Raw genomic sequence first — 26,472 nt, forward strand, 5'->3', positions numbered from 1 at the left:
CCCAGGAGAAGTGAAAACATGTTAAAAAAAACCCTGGTACATGAATGTTCATAGTAGTTTTATTAAAAAAACCAAAGACTGGAATAATTCCAATATCCACCAACTTATGAATGGATAAATAAAATGTGGACTACACATAACATACAATGGAATGTTCAGCCATAAAAAGGAATGAAGTACAGACACATGCAACAATAATAACCTTAAAAACATGGTAAGTGAAAGAACTCAGACATAAAAGATCACATATTAAAGATTCCATTTATATGAAATGTCCAGAATAGGCAAATCCATAGAAACAGAACACAGGTTAGTGGTTGCCAGGGGCCAAGGAACATGGAGAGTGAGTCTTAAAGGGTACAGAGTTTCTTTCTGGAGAAATAAAAATGTTTGGAAACAACATGGTGGTGATAGATACACGATATTGTGAATATACTTAAAATCACTGAAGTGTACAAATTAAAATGACTAAAGTGGTGAATTTCATGTTATGTGAATTCTACCTAAGTAAAAAAAGTGGAGGGAGGAGCATGTTGTAAAGCTGAAATGAGAACTAATGTCCAATAAATATTTATGAACGCAGGTTAGGACTACCCTAGTATGGAATAGTATACTTAACTTAATGACTGCTTCAAGGAAGATTAGTTTCCTTTAATGAAACTCAGGTGGCTTTTAAACCATTTTTATTCAGATACATTTTTACTTATGCTCATTACTACTATAAAAAACACTGCCATAATTACATGATTACATTTTTTAAAAAAGTCTCCCTCTACTTTTAAGAAGGAAGGAGACTATTAAGTCCAAGAGACATTTACATCTCTGCATTCTGGAAATGGTCAGAACACAGAAAATTGTCTTCTCTTATATATTCCACTTTGTATAAAGACTTTAATTCAAGGCACAAGAACGCTGAAGTTGAACTCCCAGAACTACAAAGGTACCTCCAGTAGTAACTGGCTCTAACCTACAGACCTCATAAAACATTTTGTATGTTTAAACATACTAAAGAGATCAGCACCTTTCCTCAAAAAATGTCCTTACTCGGTCCAGTGAGAAACCAAATCTAATCTTTATTTCTGCCATGAGACCATTTACACTTCCTGAAGTGTCAGGCTCAGTGTTTTGCCAGTCAGCGGTAGAATGACTATGCCAAATCAGTTTATTTATAACCACTTCAATACTATTCAGTGGCTCTATTAGAAGTGAACCAGGGAAGGGGGGAGTATGGGTGAGGGTGTCACAAGGGGTAGAAAATTAAAAAGAAAAAATTACAATATTAAATCTCTTTATTTTTAAGTCTTTGACATCAGAATCAGTCTATATTGTATCTCCTCTTTGCTGGGCAGTGGTGAGAATTAAAAAGTCATTCTCTTGTGTCTCAAGATCTAAAACTTCCTTCTTTCACTCTGTCTTCTTATACCCATGAACTTTTAAGTGTGGGGAAAATACCAAAACTTGAGAGAATTCTGACTTTTTGGAAATGTAGCAGAGTTATAACAACACAACTTAGCAGGCTGGATATTCAGCTTGTGTAAAAAAAAATTTAAAGGCCCAACCCCCTTGTGTTATCATGGAAAAGAGAAACTGAGCCACCTCACTAGGCTAATTCAATTTTAGGAGCAGTAAGCTTGCCAGGATCTCAAATATCAGAGTCTGCACGCCGAGTTATGTGTGGACAGGCAGGAGAACATCCTGTCTGAACCACGTCACTCAGCACTAACACGTGACCCAGCCTGGAATTCAGAAAGGGTCACCCATGTATGTGGCTGAGACAGCCACTAATTAGGTACCTGAAGATGGGTTACTAACAACTGCTGAGTATCTTTACTTCATATCCTTAGGGAGTATCCCCTCAACCCCCATTCCCTGAAACAACCAAAAAAAGACCTTTATACTAACAAACAAGGCTAGGGAGGAACTTTGTAAGAACTGGCAATAAAACTGTATGTATGTCTTAATGTATGTTATTAAGAAATTGACTTTAAATAATTTTTTAAAAGATCAGGGCATAAGTATTTTTGGACAATCCTTTATTATGCTTTTTGGTGTGTCTGATTTTTTTTTTAAGAAGAAAGAAACTTAAAAAGATATAAGACCAAATTTGAAACTCAAAATTTTAAATATAAGACAGAAAACATTAGTGCTAGTGACACATATTGCTAAAAGTTTAAAGCTCAAATCAGGAGAATTTTAGAGACAAGAAACTAGGTGAAAACTTATCACAAGATGGGAGTCTCAAATGTGTTTTATAAGCAATTTTTCATTTAAAAATACAAGTAAAAATATGTTGTAGAAAAAGAGGCAAGCCAAACACAAAAGCATCTTGGATAGAATAATATCTCCACCTTGTGACCATCTAGGATAGTGTTACTAAAAGCTATTAATAAGGTAGTGTTGCATTTTTGCAATTGTAGGTATACAGAGAAATGACTTTCTTACCACTTCCCTCAGGACCATATAAAATTAAGATGAAGAATTACGCTTTATATCCGAGAGGGTCTACCCTTGTCCTAAGACAACACAGTCTTCCTAGAAGTTGGCAGGACTAAAAATGATATAATTTCTCTTGCGAAGGGATTTGATAATATGGAACCTCTGACTCTAAAATCCAGAATGTAGACAGACCCAAGATGGCGGACAAGTAAGTGGAAACTATACTAACCTCCTCCCAGGACCAGTTTGGAATTACAACTAAATTGCAGAGAAATCATCCTGAATAAGCAACTGAACACTAGCTAGAGAGAAGCCTTATAACCTTGGACAGACAGAAGAAACCACTTCACCATAACGTGACTGACAAGGGAGTGAGAAGACGTTAGAGGCCTGGCTGGGCTCCCACGAGCTGCAGCTGAAGTTCCAGAGGGATAGTTCAGTGGCTAGGGGTTTCCTCCTGAGAAGTGTGGGATCTAAACCCCAAGCTGGGCTCCCCAGACTACAGCACCAGAGCTAGAAAGGAAGCTGGATAACATCCAGCTGTGAAAAGCAGCAGGGTATCTGTCTGCCAAGGAGAGACTCCTAGAGATGCAGAGCCTCTTAAAGAACCAACACACAAAATTTCCTTTGAAGCCACTTAACCTGGGCTCTGTCAGAGGGAGGGCAGACTGGATTAAAAACACTTGAGGAGTGTCTGGGATTGGTGGCTCTGGGGAGAGAACTGGAGGAACGGATGCTAGGATCCCTGTGCTGAGTCATTCCTTATACTGCAGAAGTCATAGCTGTCAGTCAGGGCACTCCTCTCCAAGCCGCATCAGCTTGAGGGGAGCAAGAGTTCCACCCGCAGGAATAATTCTGCCCTACCCTGTGGTACATAAGCCAGGATGCTGATTATAGCTTAAGGCCATATCACTGATTAGTTTAACAGCTAAGGCAGATTTCTAGAAGATCTATGAGACTTCAGCTGACCCTCCCCAGGGCCCACCGCTGTTAGGAGCGACCTGGCTCTTTATCTAGACACACAAACAGGACCAACAGAGGGAGCCACATGTAGTGGATCTGATAGCTTCAAACAGGTTGACCAGGGCCAGCCATAAGCAGCATCTGACAAAGACCTGCACCAGAGTCTTTGCAGATCTAACTAACACACAGAAACAAACACAAAGAGGCAGTCTAAATGGGAAGACAAATAGAACCCAAATGAAAGAACAAGAGAATTCTCAAGAAGTGCTAGATGAAACAGAGGAAAGCGATTTATCACAGAGTTTAGAGTAATGATTATAAAAACACTCAACAGCATGAAAAAAGACAAAAACTAGAAACCATAAAACAGGACCCATCAGAAATAAAGAGTGTAACATCTGAAATAAATAATATACTGGAAGGAATAAGTGGTAGGTTACATGAAGCAGAGAATTAAACCAATTGACTTGAAACTGAATGTAGAAAAAAGTGCCGAGGCATGGCAATAAAAAAATAATTTTTAAAAAATGAGGAGAGTGAACAAGGATTGAGAACCCATTTGAAGAAATAATGACCAAAAACTTCCCTAATCTGCTCAAGGAAAAAGACACATTAAGGCCAGGAAGCTCAGAGAATCTCAAACAAGGTGGACCCAAAGAGGTCTACACTAAGACAGATTATAATTACAATGACAAGGCTTAAAGAAAAGAAGAGAATCCTAAAAGCTCCTAAGAGAAAACCAAGTATTTACCTATAAGGGAGTACCAGTTAGACTGTCATCTGATTTCTCAACAGAAACATTTCAGGCCAGAAAGTAGTAGCATGAAATAATAAAGGTGATAAAAAGCAAGGACCTACAAACAAGGCTACTTCACCTAGCAAGGAGAAAATCGAAAGAGAAATAAGGAGCTTCCCAGACAAGACAAAGCTAAAGGAGCTTGTTAACACCAAACCAGTACTGAAACAAATACTAAAGGGCTTGCTTTTTAAGAAGAAAAAGAAATAGAGAAAGGGGAAAAAAAGAAACAGGAAAACAGTCTAACAATAAAATAGCACTCCATAAAGTACCTATCAATAATCACCTGGAATGTAAATGGCTTACATGCTCCAACCAAAGGACACAGGATAAGGACACTCCATCCAGCTGAATGGATAAGAAAACAAAACCCATATATATATATGATCCCTCCATCTCAGATTGAAAGATACACACAGACTAAAAGTAAACAGATAGAAAAAGATATTTCATGCAAATGGAAAGAAAAAAAGAGGAGAAAAAACAGACTTTAAAACTAAGGTTAAAGTAAGAGACAAAAAAGGATACTACATAATGATAAAGGGAACAATCCAACAAGAGAATATAACCCTAGTAAACATTTATGTACCCAATATAGGAGCACCTAAATATGTGAAGAAATCTTTTTTTAAAGTGTGTTTCATTATGCTATTACACCTGTCCCAATTTTTTCCCCTTTTGTTTGCTCCAGCCAGTTCCCCCTTCCCTCCAGCAATCTCCCAAACTTAGTTCATGTCCATGGGCCATACATATAAGTTCCTTGGTGTTTCCATTTCCTACGCTATTCTTAACTCCCCACTATCTATTTTGTACCTACCAATTATGCTTCTTAATCCCTGCACCATTTGGAGGGTTATCAGCTGGGAGGCGGAAGGGACAGAGTGAGGAAATGTGGACCAAATCTTGATGGACATAAAGGGAGAGATCGGCAGAAATACAATCATAGTCAAGGATTTTAACACACCACTGACTTCAAAAGATAGATCTTCTAGGCAGAATACCAACAGGGAGGCAGTGGCCTTAAACAACACACTAGACTAAATGGATCTTCAGAGCATTTCACCCCAAGCAGCAAAATATATTTACTTCTCAAGAGCACATGGAATGTTTTCCAGGAGAGACTACATGTTAGAACACAAAACAGGTCTCAATAAATTTAAGACTGAAATCCTACCAAGCATCTTCTTTGACCACAATGCTATCAAACTAGAAATCAATCACGAGAACACTGAAGAGCACATAAAGACATGGAACCTAATCTAAGTAACATGTTATTAAACAATGAATAGGTTAACAACGAGATCAAGGAAGAAATCGAAAGATACTTTGAAACAAATGAAAATAAGGACACAACAATCCAAAATCTGCAGGACACTAGGAAAGCAATCCCAAGAGGGAAATTCACAGCATAACAGGCCTACCTCAAAAAATAAGAAAAGCTCAAATAAACAATCTAACTTTACACTTAAAGGAACTTGAAAAAGAGCAACAAAGCCCAAAGTGAGTAGAAGGAAGAAAATAATAAAGATCAGAGCAGAAATAAATGATATAGTCTAAAAAATGATACTAAAGATTAATGATTCCAACACTTGTTTCTTTGAAAAGATAACACTGACAAACCTTTAACCAGACTCATCAAGAAAAAGAGAGGATCCAAATAAATATAATCAGAAATGAAAGAGGAGAATTAACAACTGAAACCAAAGAACTACAAAGGATTGGAAGAAGACATGAACAACTGTATGCCAACAAACTGGGCAACCTGAATGAAATGGATAAATTCCTAGAAACACACAATCTCCCAAAACTAAACCAAGAAGAATCAAAGAATCTGAATAAACAGACTATACCTAGTAAAACTGAAGCAGCAGTCAAAAAACTCCCAACAAACAAAAGCCCTGGACCAAATGGCTTCACAGGTGAATTTTACCAAACATTCTGAAAAGAACCAACACCTTTCCTTCTCAAACTATTTCATAAAATTCAAGAGAAGGAGAGGATCTCAAACTCATTTTACGAGGCCAGCATTATCCTAATGCCAAAACTTGATAAAGACACTGAAAAGAAAGAAAGTTATAGGCAAAAGAACCCCCCCATAAATTCCTCAACAAATATTAGCAAACTGAATACAGCAATGCATCTAAAATATCATGCCCCACGATCAAGTGGGATTTATTCTGGAAATGCAAGGTTGCTACAACACTCACAAATCAATAAATGTGATTTACCATATAAAGAAAATGAAGGAAAAAAAGGACATTATCAATAGATGCAGGAAAACCATTTTTTTAAAATTTTATTTATTTACTTATCTTTAGAGGGGAAGGAGAGAGGGAGAGAAACATCAATGTATGGTTGACTTTCATGCGTCCCCTGCTGGGAGTTGGCCTGCAGGGAACCCGCCTGCAACCCAGGCATGTGCCCTGACTGGGAATCAAACCGCGATCCTCTGGTTTGCAGGCCCGCGCTCAATCCACTGAGCTACACCAGCCAGGGCAGGAAAACCATTTGATTAAAGCCAACACCCATTTAGGATAACACCTCTGAGCAAGGTGGGATTCGAGGGAACATATCTAAACATAATAAAGGCCATATACGACAAACCCACTGCCAACATCATACTCAATGACTACAAGCAAAAACTACAAGCAATCTCCTTATAATGGGAAACAAGACAGGGATGTCTGCTTTTACTTCTTTTATTCAACATAGTACGGGAACTCCTAGCCACAGCAATCAGGAAAGAAGAACCAAAAGGCATCCAAATTAGAAAGAAAGAAGTAAAACTCATTATTTGCAGATGACACGATACTGTACATAGAGAACCCCAAGATTCCACAAAGAAACTACTAGAACTGATAAATGAATTCAGGAAAGTAGCAAGATACACAATTAATATCCAGAAATCATTTAAATTTTTATATACCAATAACATTTTTATATGCCAATAACAAACAAACAGAAAGGGAAATTATGAAAACAATCCTATTCACAATTGCTACAAAAAGAACAAAATACCTAGGAATAAACCTAACTAAGGATGTTAAAGAACTTGTACTTGGGAAATTATAAAACACTGAAGAAATAAAAGATACAAATAAGTGGAAGCACATACCGTGTTCATGGATAAGAAAGATTAACATCATTAAAATGTCCATATTACCCAAAGCAATCTATAGATTCGACACAGTCCTATCAAGACACCAATGATGTATTTCATGGAACTAGAATAAATATTTCAAAAATTTATCTAGAACCACAAAAGGTCACACACAGCAACAGCGATCCTGAGGAAGAACAAATTTTGAGAAATCACTCTACCTAATATCAAACAGTACTATAAGGCCATAGTAATCAAAATAGCATGGTACTGGCATCAAAACAGACACACAGCTTGATGGGAGAGAAAAGAGAGCCTAGAAATAAACCCACACCTTTATAGTCAATTAATATTTGACAGAGGAAGCAAGAACATACAGTAGGCTATAGATAGTTTATTCAATAAATGATGTTGAAAACTGGACAGATAAGGACATATGAATGGCCAGTAGACTTGTGAAAAGATGCTAAACGCCACTAATCACAAGAGAAGTGCAAATTAAACCACAATGAGTTATCACCGCATACCTGTCAGAAGGGCTACCATCAATAAAGCAACTAACAGGAGTTCCAACCAAGATGTAGGCAGAGGTAGATGTAATTTGCTTCCTCGTACAACCAAAAGAAGGAACACAACCAATTCAAAAACGAAGACTACCTGAAATGCCAGAAAAATCAAACTGTATGGAAGTCCAACAACCAAGGAGTTAAAGAAGAAACAGTCATCCAGACTGGTAGGAGGGGCGGAGACAGGAAGCTGGGGTAGAGAGGGTACAGCTGGCTGATGGGGTAGGTGAGGTGGCAGCTGGACATTTGCGTGTAGACTACCTGGAAAGAACAACTGGGGAGCAACACAAACCACTGCAACCCAGGGCTCCAGCTCAGGAAACTAAAGCCTCAAAACCTCTTGTGGTAAAAACCTGTGGGGGTTGCAGCAGCGGAAGAAATTCCCAGTCTCATAGAAGAGTTCGTTGGAGATGCCCATGGGATCCTAGAGCATACACAAGTCCACCCACCTGGAATTCAGCACCTGAAAAGGCACAATACACTTGTGGGAAGTGACAGAAAGTGGGGCAAGAGCTGAGCAAGTAAGCAAGCGGCATCATCCCCTCACTGACCCCTTCCCCATAGACAGTGCCCCAATGCAGCAAAATGGGTTGCCCCACCCTGGTCAATACCTGGCTCTGCCCCTTGCAACATAACAGATACACCAAGACAAAGAAATAGTATCCAAATGAAAGACCAGATCAAAACTCCAGAAAAAGAACGAAATGATGAGACAGACAACCTATCAGATGCAGAGTTGAAAACACTAGTAATCAGGATGCTCACAGAAATAATTGAGTTTGGTCACAAAATGAAGGAAGAAATGAAGGCTATACAAAGTGAAATAAAAGAAAATATATGGAGAACCAGCAGTAAAGGAAAGAAAACCTGGACTCAAATTAACAATTTGGAACAAAAGGAAGAACTAAACACCCAACCAAAACAGAATGAAGAAACAATGATTCAAAAAAATGACGACAGGCTTAGGAACCCCTGGGAAAACTTTAAGTGCTCTCACATCTGAATCATAGGGGTGCCAGAAAGAAAAGAGGAAGAGCAAGAAATTGGAAACTTGTTTGGACAAATAATGAAGGAATGGTCCCCAATCTGGGAAAGGAAACAGACTTCCAAGAAGTCCAGGAAGGTCAGAGAGTCCTAAAGAAGTTAGACCCCACGGAAGCACATACCAAGACACATCATAATTACATTAACCAAGATCAAAGATAAGAAGAGAATCTTAAAAACAGCAAGAGAAAAGGAGACAGTTACCTCCAAAGAAGTTCCCATATGACTTTCAGCTGATTTCTCAAAAGAAACCTTTCAAGCAAGAAGGGCTTGGAAAGTATTTGAAGTCATGAAAGGCAAGGACCTATATCCAAGATGACTTTATCCAGCAAAGCTGTCATTTAGAACGGAATGGTAGATAAAGTACTTCCTAGATGAACAATAAAATGACAATAAACTCACAATTATCAACTGAACCTAAAAAACAAATAAATCAATATAACATACTTAAAAAATATAATAATAAAATAATCAATACAATATACTTAAAAAATAAACCAACAAACAAGTGCTGGTGAGGATGTGGAGAAAGGAGAACCCTATGCACTGTTGGTAGGAATGCAGACTGAAACAGCCACTGTGGAAAGCAGTATGGAGATACCTCAAAAAATTAAAAATGGATATGCTTTCCACTAGTGAAAACCTAGCTCTCTACTAGTAGAACCTAGCTATTTCACCTCTCGGAATATACCCCAAGAAACCCAAAATACAAATTCAAAAGAACATAGCCACCCCTATGTTCACTGCAGCATTATTTACAATTGCCAAGATATGGAAACAGCCTGTGTGTATCCATCAGTAGATAAGCGGATAAAACGAGGGGATATTTACATAATGAAATACTACTTGGCCATAAAAAAGAAAAATTTACCCTTGCAACTGCATGGATGGACCTGGAGAACGTTATGTTAAACAAAATAAACCAGTCAAAGAAAGACAAATACCATGTGATTCCACTCATATGTGGAATCTGATGAACAAACAACTAATAAGCAAAATAGAAACAGACTCATAATAGAGAGCAGGAAGACAGCTGGAGGGAAGGGGAGGTTAGGGAGTGGAGTGACTGAACAAAAAGGAAAAAGGACTCTTGGACATGGACAACAATGTGATGATTGCTATGGTGTGGGAGGGTATAAGGGGACTAAGTGGGAATTAAAAAATAAAATAAAATCAATAACAAACAAAAGAAAACAAAAAATCCAGAATGTGTGAACTCTGATCATTCAATTCACCAATGTTAAGGATATTTATTAAATTACAGCCCTGGCTGGTGTAGATCAGTGGATTGAGCGCAGGCCTGCGAACCTAACAACCATGGTGGTTCAATATCCAGTCAGGGCACATGCCTGGGTTGCAGACTAGTTCCCAGCAGAGGATGCACGAGAGGCAACCATACATTGATATTTCTCTCCCTCTTTCCTTCTGTTTCCCTCTAAAGATAAATAAAATCTTAAAGAAAAAAAATTACAGTGCAACCTAGAAGATAACTAATTTCTATTCCTAGGTAAACAATATTTTGATGTTTTTCTTTCTTGAACCCCCAGACATTTCTATAATTAATTATTCCCAAGATAGCCACTTTTCAGGAGTCGTTTTTTATGGTACTTGTACGTAACATTTCCATTTTCTCCAGTGAATTTCAAATGGACAGCTGTAAGTTTCTTAGCTTCCAGCAGTCATTTTAGAATCACTTATTTAAAAAGTATATAAAAATTTATATAGCAGAAATGAGAAATCTGTAAAATAAAGATATTAAATAATGCTATTAAATATATACAAAACTGATAAACCAGGCATATCTGTTTTAGTAGGCCAAAGATTGAACCACTTCTAAGATAGGAGAGTAAAGAACACATTATACAGATATTTTTCAGTGTTTTGTGCAAGGTTCTATGGCTAATTTGGGTATAGACTGAATCCTAGAGATTAAAGTACTACATGTATATGTATTTTGAACAAGAATTTGAAAACACAGGGCAGAAAGGCATTACAGCATGTTTTTCCAGGAAGCAGGACAAAGTAATTAAAGTTCTTTCCAGTCTTCTGAATTCTCAATTTCCTGATAAACTGTAAAACTACTGGAAGATATGGATTGTCAATTTCTGAGAAGCTCTGGCCATAAAAGTGTGATATATTTTGTGACAACAGAGTGAGGTTTTGGCTACATTAAAAGACAAGAAGCAACTTTTATTGAACATCTGATGTAGAAAAAGTTAATAGTCTATGTTTATACTAAACTTACCTCATTTTGGAAAAAAAAATATTTGTAAGGATATTTTAGTCTCATGTTTGTAGGGGAAGTTGGAAACTTACCTTCCAGATATAGGCAGCTTCATCACTTGAGCCACTGACCAAAAACTGGTCATCTGGACTAAGACTGGATTTAATATAAAAGGTCGAGTTCTGATGTCCATTGAAGATAGCCACTACCAGAGGAGGAGAAAAAAACAGTGTATTGACTATTGAGGCTGATGGTCAAGCTACATTCACCAAATATAAAGGAACTGGACATTGCCAGGAAATAAAGCAAATTCTGTAAAGAAGGTATATTATATTAGATCCAATCTCATGATCTAAACCCAAATACTTGGTATATGGCTGACTACAGAAAAGAAAATAGTAAGACACTCTGACTCCAAATAGAGTAGATCTTCAAACATGTGTTGCGTGAACAGGTAGAAACCAGTAACAAGAGTGAGATTTATGGATAGCTTGTCTGGGATGAGGGAGTCTTCTAAACTCAGCACTTAAAACAGGGTGAATAGCAGAAGGAGGTAGAGGGGTAAACTATGCGTTCATATCTAAAATGCTCCAACTAGGTCAGGTTTAGCCTCTAGGTTTAGACTTCTCACTATACATGGTTAAAAGGGCAAGGTATCCCATCTAGCACAATGTGCTTGATAGGCTGTTCTATCTTAAGGAGACCAAAATTTGAAGACTCCAGCACCAGAACATTACTAGAAAGCAAAAGAAAAAAATGTTATTGGAGAACTTAAGTGGAGAACTTAAGAATACATTTATAGGCAGGAAAAAAAATGCCATTCCAATCTTCTAACAGAGGGGAAAGAATTATTAAGGGTCTAAATAGCTGTCCATTAGTTGCTCACAGAAATCCCTTCCTTTTGCTAGAATAAAACTGGAAAAAACTTTCTATTTATAGCTTTTCAAGAAAAATCCTACATATCAAATACTCTCCACATTAAACACTTCCATTATGAAGTTAAGCAGGATATGAATCAGTTCAGATACACGTAGTATAGACTCAACTACTATGTTTGGGTCTGTTAGGAAACTGTTTTTATGCTTTACTGAAAGACTGTATTATAAACAAACATATTTCTAGAAATTATGGAATGTATTCATAGTTTGCCAATCAAAAAAATACTGGTATAACTAACAGTCCACACTTGCTTACTTCTTAGTTTTCACTAGAAATTAAAGTTTCTAAGTGTTAAAAATTAAAATCAATATATTCAGTCAAAACTACTAAAATAATAAGGGAAACATTCTAGTATGCAAGGAAAATTCGTGTTTTCAGTTAAAAAGAAACTGTAAGAAACAGACATGTATTTTGTAAAGAAAAAAATGAAGTAATTTTATCCTAAAGAGCAGTTAAAAAAGAGGGAGAAAGAATAGGACAAAATCTGAATGTAAAAAAGGAAGTTATAAAAGGTTTGTGAAAAAGGAACCTTAAGAAGAGTTGTATGCATGGTCACGCTGGCTAACACTGAGATGAATTATTTAATCAAGTAGATGAGTTTTAATATCAAAAGTAACCTGATACAAAATTAGAACTTGGTTTTCTCTCTGTTAAAAGAACAAAGTTCACCTGCCTTTCACATTCTCCCAGCTGGGACCTGGCCCCCAACCCCGGCATGTGCCCTGATGGGGAATCAAACTAGCAACCCTTCAGTTCCCAGGCCAGCACTCAATCCACTGAGCCACAGCAGCCAGGGCAAAAGTTTTATTGCACTTTTGGTCTGCTCTTGATGAAGCGATTCTGAATAGTTTTTCTTTACCTTTGAGTAATCTACCTAAAAAGCAGGAATTTTATGTTTTATCCAAGTAAATGCCTATGTTATTTTAACAGGTCTTTGACTAAAGGGCTAAGTTTTACTCACTAGTATCTAACTTTCTGAATTTGCCTGTAAAATCTTTAATTGTCGTCATGCTTAAATGAATTAACTAAGCATCATTTCAGTGACCTATGATCCTATTTGAGCATTTTAAAACATTTGACAGCTTTGACAAACTTCCTACAATCAAATTCTAAATGTAGTCTTTTTGACCTCAACTAATTTTTCAGAGGGTACTTGAAACATTTAAAAGAATTTGTTCTTTTATAAAAAAGGAGATATCAAACTAATTAGGCTTATCTGTCATGTTATATTACATGGGAAACATTGTCAAATAAGTGATGATAAGCCTTCTTAGGTTGTATTACACAGGTGAGTGTCACTAACTTTCAGATTATACTATTGAACTGGGTGAGAATTTGTAGAACTCTAATGAAAAAAAACTGATGGCTTCATAAAACTGCTAATAAAAAAATGAAGATCAACTGAGCCACCTGGCTCAGTTGGTTGGAGCATTGTCCTGTACACCAAAAGGTTGTGGGTTTAATCCCTTGGTCGGGGTGCATAGGGGAGGCAACAAATGGATGTTTCTCTTCACATGAGTATTTCTCTCTCAAACTTATGTCTATGGGTGAGGATTAAAAAAAATAATAGTTACATGGGATTAAATGAACTAATGAAATGATTATAATTTTTATGACTTTTAGTTTGAAATATTATTGGTTCTTTAATCTTTGTTTTCCATATATAAGGACATTTTCCCCTCCTGAGCTACCAATGACTCAAAGCAATTCGGTAAATTGTACCTTTCTAAGCAGAATTAAAACATTTATTTTTTTTTCCTTACCTGATCCCTACAGAATTTGGAAACTCTTAGTATGTATTTTTTCCATGCAACACAATCATTTATATAAGTTCACTAAGAATCTGTCCTCTCTGTAACAGGATACAGTTGGAAACACTGGTTATATTAGCAGGGATTGAATGGAATGTCATGTTTGACAGAAACACACATAGACTCAGATATGATCGGACAGCTTTAAGGAACTAAGATTGAGTTTATGGAAGCCAATAAAGCCCTGTTGGGGGAAAACATCAGCCTGATACCTTGATTACAGGGTTCGGCAGCCTTATCATGTTACTTCCTGGCAGGCACAGGAAACTCAGGATATTTTAGGGAGCTCAATAAGAGAGGAATGAACCCAAATCTAAATGTATTACAAGTGAAGTCCAAGAGCAAGCCTTTGGCTTGGCTTAGCTTTGAGAGGCTGTTGAAAGTTGAGCCTGGAGATTCCTTATGAAAAGTCACATAAAGCACATTTAAAAGAGCCTATATGATCAGTTGCTATTCTTGGAGCATTAATGTAACTACTCCGACCAAGTTTATTGAAATCAGACTCATTTTGCAAATAAATTAGTCATAATTTGGTTATCTTTTGATTAAAATGAATGATTTCACAGAAAAAACAAATTTTTATTTTATTTATTTTTTTTAAATGAAGTTTTTTTTAAGATTTTATTTCTTTATCCTTAGAAGGGAGGGGAAGGAGAGAGGGAGAGAAATATCAATGTATGGTTGCCTCTCGTCTGTTCCCTGCTGGGAACTGGCCTGCAACCCAGGCATGTGCCCTGACTGGGAATTGAACCGCGATCGCATCGTGTGGTTCACAGGCCCGCGCTCAATCCACTGAGGTACACCAGCCAGGGCCAATTTGTTTTAATAGAAACAATGAGGCACACTCATGGATATAAGATTCTAGTTCTACTGTCTACTGTTTTTGAGATTTTGTTTTCTACCTGTAAACTGGACTGGATCCTGAATTCTAGTTTCCTTAAATATTTGGCTAACAACTCAACAAACTAACATTTCCAATTTTTCTCCCACTTTTGACTTGGAATCACTGGGAACTAGAGCTGCACTTTTCCCAAAGCCCTGCAAACTGAAGCTGAACTTGATAAACACTTGAGAGGTCACCGCGGTAGTCCAATTTTAGACAACCTTTATGCCTGCTGTTGTGCAAGCCACTCAGAAAGTTTCACTGAACACCTGATGACATCATCAAAGACATTTCAAACTGCAAAAGATGTTTCAACCGTGACACCTAGCCATCTTCTTGACTGACTACTCTCCAGGCTCAGAAACTGGTGTACAGTTTGCTCCAACCATTAACCTTTATTTCTCTTTTGTTTCCAAAGAAATGTCTCTTTATATTAAATGCCTGACTTCTTGCTTACACAATATAGACCTGCTTTGGGAGACCACACACCTCTCTGCCTCCTGGAATGAATTTAACTGGATTGACCTATTATTGCCAGGACTAAGGGATTGATTCAATGCAATGGAACAATCTACCAATTCAGCTTCTGGATTGGAACTTCTTAGAGAAGTTTCAAAGGCAGGATTGACTGTAGGGGAGCAAAATGTCTCACCCCAAATGTGTCTCTTTGGCATAAGTTGATTATTTTTAAGAAACACAAGACTCGGGAAGTTTTTCTTGTTACCTCCCCCTTAACTGCCTTAAAGAATTTAGATAAAGGGTCTGTTCCCATAACAGAAATATCACCAGAGTTAGCTATAAAGAATATGGACTAGGTGTGGCGGGGGAACATTAGAGATCAGTGCCTGCCAAATCCCACTTCTTCTGTAAGGCCTAGCAAACATATGTCTACCGAACATTTGCCTTTCCATCTCTAAGTGAATTAATTGCCCTCTGCCCCTCTGAAGTCCCTCCCAAACCACTACCCCCTTCTCCTTAGCTCAGGATGGCATAAGCTCAACTGCCCAATTTGTCCTTGCCACCTCCTTCCCCCAATATTCTTGTGGAACCCCTATATATAAAAATTAAGTTGAATTTTCTCCTGTTAATCTTCGACATGTCAATTTAATTCTTGGACCAGCCAGAAGAACCTAGAAGGGTAGAGGGAATTTTCTTCCTCCCTGTAAGAAACATCCCCACAAAATAAACAGGTTCCTTTATTCTTAATACAGTTCCAAAACTGTAACTGTTCATCTTTCTCAACTGTAAACTATGAATTGGAAACTACAGATCATATTTCCCACTAAACCTAAAAGTATTTATCACCCTCTGCTGGTACAAGAAAGGCTTACACTACTAAAGTTTCAAATCAAGCACAAAATCCTTCTAAAACCTATTTTGGGCTCAAGTTTATTTTTCTTTGTTTAAGCTCTTAAAATGCTTCATTAAAGTGTTTCACTGCCCTCCTTATGAACATCACTTAGTATAATAAAATACTATGAATTAGAAATATGGGAGCTAAAGTACTGAGCCCAGGACCTTTTTGAAGTTTTGAAAAAGACAGCGGTTACCAGATGTGTCACACATACACATGTCTGTCTGTTACTCAATTTTAAAGAAACATTAAATCTATCTATCTACCCATCTATCTATGAGAACCAATTAGGTTATAAAACCTTTTTCCTTTTCCAAATACCTGATTCTTGTTTAGATAACACCAGACCTATCTCAGGGCACTGAAAATGCCCACTGTGATAGTGCCACAGACACAAAGTCCTAATCATGGCCTGGGGGCAGCCTTTGAAAACTTTTGTAAGAGCCCTGTGGAGTTCTGTACTATTTTGAGGTATTTTTCAGCACATCTTACTTTAGTGGGAAATGGGTAGATCTGGGGATTGGTTATAGAATTCAAAGTCTATAGGAATAACCAGGTTACTAACATGTAGCTTAAGTAATGAATAATGTTCTTGAAACTATGTAACCCAAATAACCCTCTGAGACTATGCTTGAGAAACTTTGCTTTCTTTTAAAAAATGACATTTATCAGCTTCATATATCAGATTCTACTTTAATATTTTTGAAGGCAAAAAAGGGTGAGGGTGGGGAAAACATAAAAGGTAAAACAATCTCCAACACTGAGAAAGCTGAGGTAGGTAAGGATTATTTGGGGGGCTTAAAACATCAGATGCCTAATTTCATAAACATCCTGCAAAAAGAACAAAAGCTGAGCAGAACAGCTTTCTGTCTTACAAAAATTACATAATTCATCAGAACTAATCAAAGACCCTAAAATCTTCATATGTCTTAATAAATTTGGCTTAGAAAAGAACCAACATTAAATTATCTTTAACAGAAAAGTCTGTTCTAGGTTCTGAGTAAGAATATGAACTATGCCTACAATCTCACCTGGAGAAGTCTTTAATCCAGTCATATTGAACATATACACGTTGTCATCTGTGCAGTTGGCAAATAAAGTAGAGCCAGTAGAATCCAAAACTAGACTTGAGTATCCTGGGAAAAGGAAACTTTAGTTAGCACGTCCTGAAGACAGTAAGTAGAAATGGGGTAAAAATGCTGAGGCCAAAAGATCATTCCACAAGAAGAACCACCAAAATTCTTCTCCAAAGTATCTACAAACCAAAAACATTCCTGTTTTTATTTTTTGAACTTCAAAAAGATACAACCACATAGTCGAGTTTCTCTAGTCTATGTTGCTGAAAACTAGCTTGATATTTATTTTTATTTTATTATTATATTTTTAATCCTCACCTAAGGATATGTTTTTCTTCCATTGATTTTAGAGAAAGGGAGGCAAAGGGGGATTCAGAGAAGAAGAAACAAGGATTGGTTGCCTCCCATTTGCTCCGTCAACTGGGGTGGGAACCCGCAACTCCGATATGTTCCCTGCCCAGGAATCAAACCCGCAACCTCCTGGTGCATGGGATGGTGCTCCAACCACCAGAGGCACCCAGCCAGGGCTATTTTTGCATTTTAATAAAAACTTACATTCCCCCCAAATCCTACAAAAAAAGTCCTGTAGTCTACGAAAAGACTTACCTAGTTTCCGAGTGCTGCTACCTGGGTACAGGAAAGACTTGGAGGCTATGGGTTCTTGTCGATAAGCGGTATAATTTTTACGTAAGTCCCACACTTTAATTACCCTAAAAACCAAGGTAAAGAAATAGTTGTTTTGTAGCCCTTTTCCAACCTGACCAGTTTCAACTATATTGAACGTGAAATGACTTTTAATCTAGTTCCTCTGGCACATGAATTAGGTACAGTGAGGGTATCTCATTGGGAAACAGACTGAACTGCTTCATACTGTTGTCTCCAATGTCAGGCTTACAACTCCGGCAGAACGGAAACAGATGTGATATGACCCAGTGATGGGTTACCTTGAGTTTACTTCAAGGGAACGGAAAAGGAAAATGAAGGTTGGGTGCTGATAGTCATTGTTTCATTGTTTGCAGAAAAAAAAAACATTTCCTATGCTTTTAATACTCTGTATGTAACCTTTGACAGCATAAGTAACAAGCTGTGCCCATATGGTTATATTTCTATATGTAACTCCTTAAGTAATCTAAGCATTATTTTCTGTAACATAATTTTTTTTTCATTTCATCTATTCGGGGTAATTGTCCTAATCCTCTACATCTAGTTTGTAGGCAACTTGAAAACACAAGTTTGGTGTAATGGGGCAGTATCCCTGGGAACAAACAGAGCAAGCCCTCATAGCCATTTATACACACAACTGGTAACCTTTAGATAATGCTTCATTTGTGCCTCAGAATTTGGTCCACAGAAGTTTTAGTGTCCAGAACACACAGTGGAAGTCCTACTAAGTCATCATCTTTTTAAACTATGTTTTTTTTCAAGAGAAGGATGTCTTCAGAGATATAATAAGCAAATAAGGGGACAAAGAAGGGTGCTTAAAAAAAGAAAGAGTCCCTATATTTAAATAATGTATATTCTAACAAAGCAACCAATCAAGAAGTACTACAAACCTATCTGGAAGCCAAAAATTCAGACCAATTATGGATGGTACATATGTGAATTGAAAGTCATTAGGCCTTACTATCAATCTAGTTAAAGTACTCTTAGAAGTGCCAATTACATGCCCTGAATCAGATTCTTTCTTTCAGGTTATTACTAAACCTGAGAAGATAAAATCCACAAAAAGATAAAATCCAAGACAGTAGAAATTTTACATCTTAAAATAAGAATCACTGACTAAATTATACTGCATATTATAGGATAAGCAAATTATCCACCCAGCTTCTCTATAATAGGAGTAGCCAACACTGCTTGTATGTGCTAGACAATGTGCTAAGTATGACACATGTATTATCTCAATTATTTGAGCAAGAGTCCTAACTAGATCTTTCCCAGTGTCACCTTCAGGTCTTCTTCTCAGCGGGATATTCCCATGTTGAAAGTTAAAAGCACACACATTCAATTACAATGAGACTAGGCGACTTCCCCTCAGCAGTTCATGAAAGAAACCTTATCAAAAGAACTGAGAATTAAAGACTCACCCATCCACAGCTCCTGCTGAGACCAATGTATTCTCATCTTGAAAGAGGACCACGGTAACACTCTGCTGGAAATCCTAATAACACAAGGAGGAAAAAGAAAATGAATAAAGCCTGTTTTGGATATAGTAATTTTCACCACCAGGACTCCAAGATGTTAAATTTTTTTTTTCTCTCCCACACTCTTGAGTTAGACTAAATCTTTCCTCTCCAACAATACTCATTAGTGCTGAGTAAGAAATAATTTTAGCTAGAAAATAACCTAAACATCATTAAGTTATAGTATACAGTGTTAACACTTTGACATACTAAAAAAATCCAATATTGATTTAACTTGTTTAAACCTACTGGTTCTAAGAATCAGACATACTAATAAACTGTTTATCCTTAGGAAACTCATTTAACTTTCCTGTCCCTTATTTCATCTATAAAATGTCACCATCTTTTTAGATGGTGTCTAGACAGAACTTTAAAGCCTGTCTAAAGAATTACCAAGGCAAGGTGATTACAGGGGACTTAGGGACAAGATGGCAGCACAGTTAAACACAGCTCACTTCCTTGCACAACTCCATCAAAATTACAACTAAATTGTAGAACAACCATGACTCACAACAGTCAGAAATCAAGTTGAATGGAAGTCTGACAACTATGGAATTAAAGAAACCACACCTATCCAGACTGGTAGAAGGAGTGGAGATGTGGAATGGGCTGGTCTCACACCCATGTGTGGTGGATAAAAATCTGGGTGGCTTATTCCAGGAGCGAGGACTCCCAGCCCCATACCAGGCCTCTGAGCTCAGGATACCAGTGCCAGGAAGATAAGACCCCATAACTTCTGGCTGCAAAAACCAGTGGGGACTCAGTAGGTGGAAGAAAATTCTAGAGTCCCAAGCAGTAACTCTTCAAGAACCCACACATGGACTCACCTACTAAGATTCACTCCCTCTGAACTCCAGCACGGGGTAGCACCTGGACAGGCACCAGTGGCATACAGGGAAGAACTGAAGTGTCTGGCTTCAAGGTGGGAGCTGGGGGCAGCTTTCTCCAAGAAAGAAAGGCAGGCAGAGGCCACTGTCCCTTTTCTGAACCTTCTCCCCACAGAGCTGCCAGGTGGGTGCTATATCTGAGACTCCATCAACCTGGCTAACACTGTTTGCCCCACCAGCCTAGACTCACAATTTGGTTTCTCCTAGGACTCTCCAAGCCCAACACAAGTGGCAGCCATCTCAGATTGCTTTATAGGCCAGGTAGGGTGGCCCCAAGCAAAACACAGGTTGGTATTGACCTTGGCCTGTACCACCCCAAACTGCAGAGCCTGTGCACGCAGTGGACAGCTAAAGACCATGCCAGAGCACCACTACCCTGCTTCTCCAAAACTGATCCTCCACAGAGGGCAGAGGTTGGTGGTAGTGGTCACAGCCAGTCCTTGCAGCTGACTGGCCTGGGTAAATACCTCCCATTGACCTGCCAATAGCAATCAAGGCTCAACTACAAGAGGAGGGTATACTCAACTTACACAAAGGAGTACACAGCTTGAGTGATAGGAGGGGCTGTGCCACTGGGCCCTATAGGGCACCTATTAGATTAGGCCATGCTATAGAGACAGGGAGTCAAATCAGCTCTACCTGACACATAGACACAAACACAGGGAGGCTGCCAAATTGAGGAGACAAAGAAACATGCCCAAATGAAGGGGGAGAATGAATTGGGACAACTGTAATAGCGCAATCAATAAAATATAATTTAAAAAAAAGATGATTACATGCTATAAAAATTTAAAGGTATTCAAGAAAGATTTTACCTCCTAAATGCTGTCAACAAGTTTTTCAGGCCCAGAATCTGATTAAGCGTCTGAAATGTCACTCATTTAACTTCATCTAAGATGAGGTCTTTGTCTTCTTCAAAGACCTCATGCTAACCCTGTCAGTTCCCATTCGTGCCCTTGTACTGTTTATGGTGTGCAATTTTAAGTCCTAATGTTTTAGCAATCACACTTCCCCCAAATATTAAGTTCAATCCTACAGACCAGGAGAATTAGAAAAATAAACACATTAAAGTAAGAGCAAGGGTGACTTATTTTTAAAGAAAAAGTTTTCTGAGCACTGTTTGAACTTTGACTCTCAAGTACTAGAGAGGTACTATATGAAAACAACAGGGATTCTTTCCCAATAGAAACTGCATTATAGTATTGGGTTGGCCAAAAATTCTGTTTAGTTTTTTCAATAAAATAAAAGACACATTTTTTACTTTCAGCAATAACTTCACTGATTTGGGTATTTTGAGTATGTTGGCTATCTCCTACTATTGGCTTCTAGTGGGTAGACGTCAGGGATGCTGCTAAACATCTTCCAACACATGATAGCCTTACAGCGAAGAATTATTTGGCCACAATGTCAGTAGTACCAAAAAACTTCATGAATCACTTTTGACACGTTTGAGCAATCATGACACCTTCTCCATACAATGTACAAATCTTTTTTTGCGTTTCAGTTGCATTTTTGCCTTTCCTGAAATCATAAAGCATAATATGCCAAAAAATGTTGTGTATTTTCTTCCATCTTCAATATTAAAAGGGCTACACAAAAATTCACCATTTTGATAAGTTTTTTTAAATGCATGCTGATATGACAGCTGCAACAGTACAATCTTACAAAATTGTTTTGAATTAAGTTACAGACATCTAAGCACTACTAAATGAACTTTCTGGCCAACCCAGTATTCACACTTCTTCAAACTATTCCCCTCTTGTAGTGAATCACACTACACCATAGGCAAGTGCATGCACGGAGACCGCTAGGGATGAGGTTCAGGAAGCTGAATTTTTAGCATGTTCCCCAGCCTCCTCTGTTGCACACAAGATTTTCAAAACCACTACTGTAGGTATTGAATTAAAGTTAAGCAACAAATTCACTGATATTACAGGAAATGAAGATTCTATCCCGCTGTTGATATCCCACACATGTATACAGTTATAAAACCTTACCACGGAAGGAGCAAGTCCTTTTGAATTCTGTTTCTTCTTAGGTTTTGAAGGGGTTTGCTTGTCTAAGGTATTGTGAGCACCACTGATTTGATTCACTTGCCTATAAAATCCATCTGCAAGATATTCCGAGGGAATTTAGTTTTCAGAACTTTATTCCTATGCTAAGTGTAACATTTATATATAGAATATCTCTTTATTAGATTAGCGAAATTAAAAGCCAACAGTGTTACAACACTGCATCTTTTGTGGTGAGATTATAATGCATAAAAAAGAAATAAACACACAGATGTTTATAGCAGCTTTATTCATAATGGCCCAGACTTGGAAATAACTGCGATGTCCTTTAGTAGGTGAATGTATGGATAAACTTTGATACATCTAGATAATGACATTATTATTCAGTGAGACAAAGAAGTGTGCTACCTAGCCATAAAAAAGTTAGGGAGGAACCTTAAATGCATATTATTAAGAAAATCCAATCTGAAGTCTGCTTACTATAATTATATGACTTCCTGGGAAAGGCAAAACTATGTAGACAATAAAAAGACCAGTGGTTGCCAAGGATGAGGAGGAGGGCAGGATGAACAGGTGGAGCACAGAGTACTTTTAAAGCAGCGAAACTATCCCCTGCAATACTATACTAGTAGATACATATTATTACCAACAGAAATTTCATATCATTGAAACCAACAGAATATACAATACTAAGAGTGAAACCTAATGTAAAGTACAGATAGACCATGGGTGATAGTGATGTATCAATACAGGTTCATTAGCTGTAACAAAAGTCCAACTTTGGTGTGAGATGTTATTGGTGGGAGAGGCTTGTGAGGATGGGGTACACCAGTACAGACAGAACGTTCTTATACTTTCTGCTCTATTTTGCTGTGCATCTAAAACTGCTCTTTAAAAAAGTCTTTAAAAATATTTTTTTTAAATAAGGAAATAAACAAAGACATGATCACTAGTTTCTGTTTAATGGCATCATTGGGCAAGGTAAGCATAATTATATTTAATCTAATCCAATCCTTCAGAGCCAAAAAATTGTATTTTAAAAGATCATTAATTAATAATTTTAATCCCATGAATCACTTAGGTAAACAGCATTACAGTTCAGAAGACAAAATGAGGTAAATACAGAGGGTAATACTTGCAACAATCACTAAAATCATGAGAATTAGAACAGAAGCAGAAATGAAGGATCGTGAACAAGTGCCCCCTGGTGGTTATCACATGAAATCCATAAACACTTCATTCAAAATAGTCAAGTATGGGGACAGACCACATTTATCAAAATTAAAATGGAACTAGACTACCTTTTTTGTTGCACCTGGTGTCCCAGACCATAATGTTGCCATCTCTTCCACCTGTACAGAAGACAGCTGTGGAGAAAGATAATCGAAAAGTTAACAAAACCTGTTGATGACATATACATTTCAATTTAAGTTTTCTAGAATATCTGCTACATGCTATGTTCTGTAACTGGCACTGGAATAACTCAAAACACTTATGTTAAAAAAACTTTATAAAATAATCACATAAATTGTCTTAAAACCACATAAAACACTATATAAACACACACACAATAAGAATAATGCTAAACAGTAAAGCCAAAAATATGGAGTGTGACTTCTGGCCAAGATGGAGGTGTAGGTAGACAAACTGTGCCTCCTTGAACAACCAAAATAAGGACAACAACCATTTAGAAACAAAATAACAACCAGAACCGAGAGAAAATTGAACTGTATGGAAGTCCGACAACCAAGGAGTTAAAATAAACACATTCATCCAGACTGGTAGGTGGGGCGGAGTCGGGTAGCCCAGCGGAGAGGGATCACAGCACAGGAAGCAGTGACACCGGGCCTGCAAGACGGCACCAGGCAGACCCTGGGCACCCAGGCAGCAGTTGACAGACCCCGCGCATCAGGTGGCTACAGGCAGACCCTGCAAGGCAGCTATTGAGAGGCAGGGCACTGTGCGCAAGGTGGCTGGCTGACTGGGCAGCAGTCCCACATTTGCGCACGGATAAATGGGGAGCAAGACAGAGTGTGCAACCCAGAGTCCTGCACTGGGAAATAAAGCCTCAAAACACTGATTGAAAATATCTGTGGGGTTGAGGCACAGAGAGAGACTCCCAGGCTCACAGGAGAGTTCATTGGAGAGATCCACAGGATCCTAGAACACACACAAGCCCATCCACATGGGAATCAGCACGAGAAAGGCCCAGTTTGCTTGGGGGAAGGAATGGAAGGGACTGAGGTGCAACAGAGATCCAAGCAAAGCGCCACTGTTCCCTCTCGGACCCTGCCCCCACATACAGCATCACAACCCAGTAAGTTGGGTTGCCGTGCCCTGGTGAACACCTAAGGCTCCGCCCCTCATACGTAACAGGTGCAAAGAGACCAAAACATTATGGCTCAAGAAGAACAGCTCAAAGCCCCAGAGCCAATACTTCTAAGCAACCAAGAGATAGCCAACCTATCAGATGCACAGTTCAAAACACTGGTGATCAGGGTGCTCACAGAACTGGTTGATTTTAGTAACAAATTAGATGAAAAAAATGAAGGCTACACTAAGTGAAATGAAGCAAAATGCACAGGGAACCAATAGTAATGGAAATAAAACTGGGACTAAAATCAATGGAGTGGACCAGAAGGAAGAAAAAAATGACCAAACAGGAAAATATGAAGAAACAAGAATTTAAAAAAACGAAGAAAGGCTTAGGAACCTCCAGGACATCTTTAAACATTCCAACATCCAAATTATAGGGGTACCAGAAGGGGAAAAGGAAGAGCCACAAGTGGAAAACTTATTTGAGCAAATAATAAAGAACTTCCCCAATCTGGCAAAGGAAATAGACTTCCAGGAAGTCCAGGAAGCTCAGAGAATCCCAAAGAAGGTGGACCCAAGGAAGAACACACCAAAGCACATCATAATTACATTAGCCAAGATTAAAGTGAAGGAGAGAATCCTAGAAGCAGCAAGAGATAAGGGGACAGTCACCTACAAAGGAGTTCCCATCAGACTGTCAGCTGATTTCTCAAAAGAGACCTTACAGGCAAAAAGGGGCTGGAAAGAAGTATTCCAAGTCATGAAATCCAAAGACCTACATCCAAGATTGCTCTATACAGCAAAGCTTTCATTTAGAATGGAAGGGCAGATAAAGTGCTTCCCAGATAAGGTCAAGTTCAAGGAGTTCATCATCACCAAGCCCTTATTTTATGAAATGTTAAAGGAACTTATCTAAGAAAAAGAAGGTAAAAAACATGTATAGTAAAATGACAGCTAACTCACAATTAACCACACCTAAAATAAAAACAAACTAAGGAAGCAACTAGAACAGGAACATAACCACAGAAATGGAGATCACATGGAGGGTTAGCAACAGGGGAGTGGGAGGAGGAGAGAGGGGGAAAAGGTACAGAGAATAAGTAGCACAGATGGCAGGCAGAAAATAGATGGGGGGGGCAAGAATAGTATGGGAAATGTAAAAGCTAAAGAACTTAAGACAGATGGACATGAACTAAAGGGGGGGATGTGGGTAGGAGAGGGTATGCAGGGTGGAGGGGAATGAAGGGGGGAATGGGACAACTGTAATAGCATAATCAATAAAATACATTAAAAAATATGGAGTGCCTACTAAGTGCTATGTACTATCCTAAGTGCTTTATATAAATTATCTCAGGCCTTGTTATCAACCATTAGGTGGGTATTATTATCCTTATTTTACAGCTGAGTAAACTAAGGTACAGAAAAGGTAAGTAAACTATAAAGGTATTCTTCACACTATGAATCCAGAGCCCATACTCCAAACCTCCAAGCAGTAGTGTCTCAGTATAAAAATATAGACCAGATCCATACAAAATCTGTGAAAGAGATTACATCTGAGGATGAAAGACAATGGGATTGGAAAAGAAACACAGAATTTCAATTTATCTGCAATGTTCTATTCTTTAAAGTTAAACAAGAAAAACAAAACAAACAAAAAAACCCCAACAACTCTGCTTCCTGTATGGAAAAGTGGACACTTACTAAACCAATCCACATGCACTAGGTTTTAAACTCTGGAAAGAAATATAAAAAGTGATCTGAGGGCTCTATAGAGACTGAACAAAAATACGCACTTTTTGGAAGAGAGTCAACAACTAAGCAAGTGACTTGTTTGTGGTAAGTTACTGTTTATGGTTTTATCTTGAGAAAAGCAAGCCACAGTTGC

The 26,472-nt window shown here is 38.0% G+C and overlaps 1 protein-coding gene across 2 annotated transcripts in view; it reads right to left on the reverse strand.

Annotated features, from left to right (window-relative positions):
- The window catches only part of DTL (denticleless E3 ubiquitin protein ligase adapter), a 76,466-nt gene that overhangs the window by 38,896 nt on the left and 11,098 nt on the right, over positions 1 to 26,472 (reverse strand). For both annotated transcript variants that reach the window (XM_037027603.1, XM_037027602.1), the window contains exons 6-11: positions 23,573 to 23,638; positions 22,257 to 22,369; positions 19,277 to 19,350; positions 17,799 to 17,902; positions 17,148 to 17,252; positions 11,222 to 11,334 (exon numbers count right to left, since the gene is read on the reverse strand). In XM_037027603.1, the coding sequence (XP_036883498.1) occupies positions 11,222 to 11,334; positions 17,148 to 17,252; positions 17,799 to 17,902; positions 19,277 to 19,350; positions 22,257 to 22,369; positions 23,573 to 23,638 (575 nt within the window). The remainder of the gene's footprint in view (positions 1 to 11,221; positions 11,335 to 17,147; positions 17,253 to 17,798; positions 17,903 to 19,276; positions 19,351 to 22,256; positions 22,370 to 23,572; positions 23,639 to 26,472) is intronic.

Source organism: Sturnira hondurensis, unplaced genomic scaffold, assembly GCF_014824575.4.
Source record: "Sturnira hondurensis isolate 20B ecotype Veracruz unplaced genomic scaffold, ASM1482457v3 Scaffold0019216, whole genome shotgun sequence".
In the NCBI taxonomy this organism is placed as follows: Eukaryota; Metazoa; Chordata; class Mammalia; order Chiroptera; family Phyllostomidae; genus Sturnira; species Sturnira hondurensis.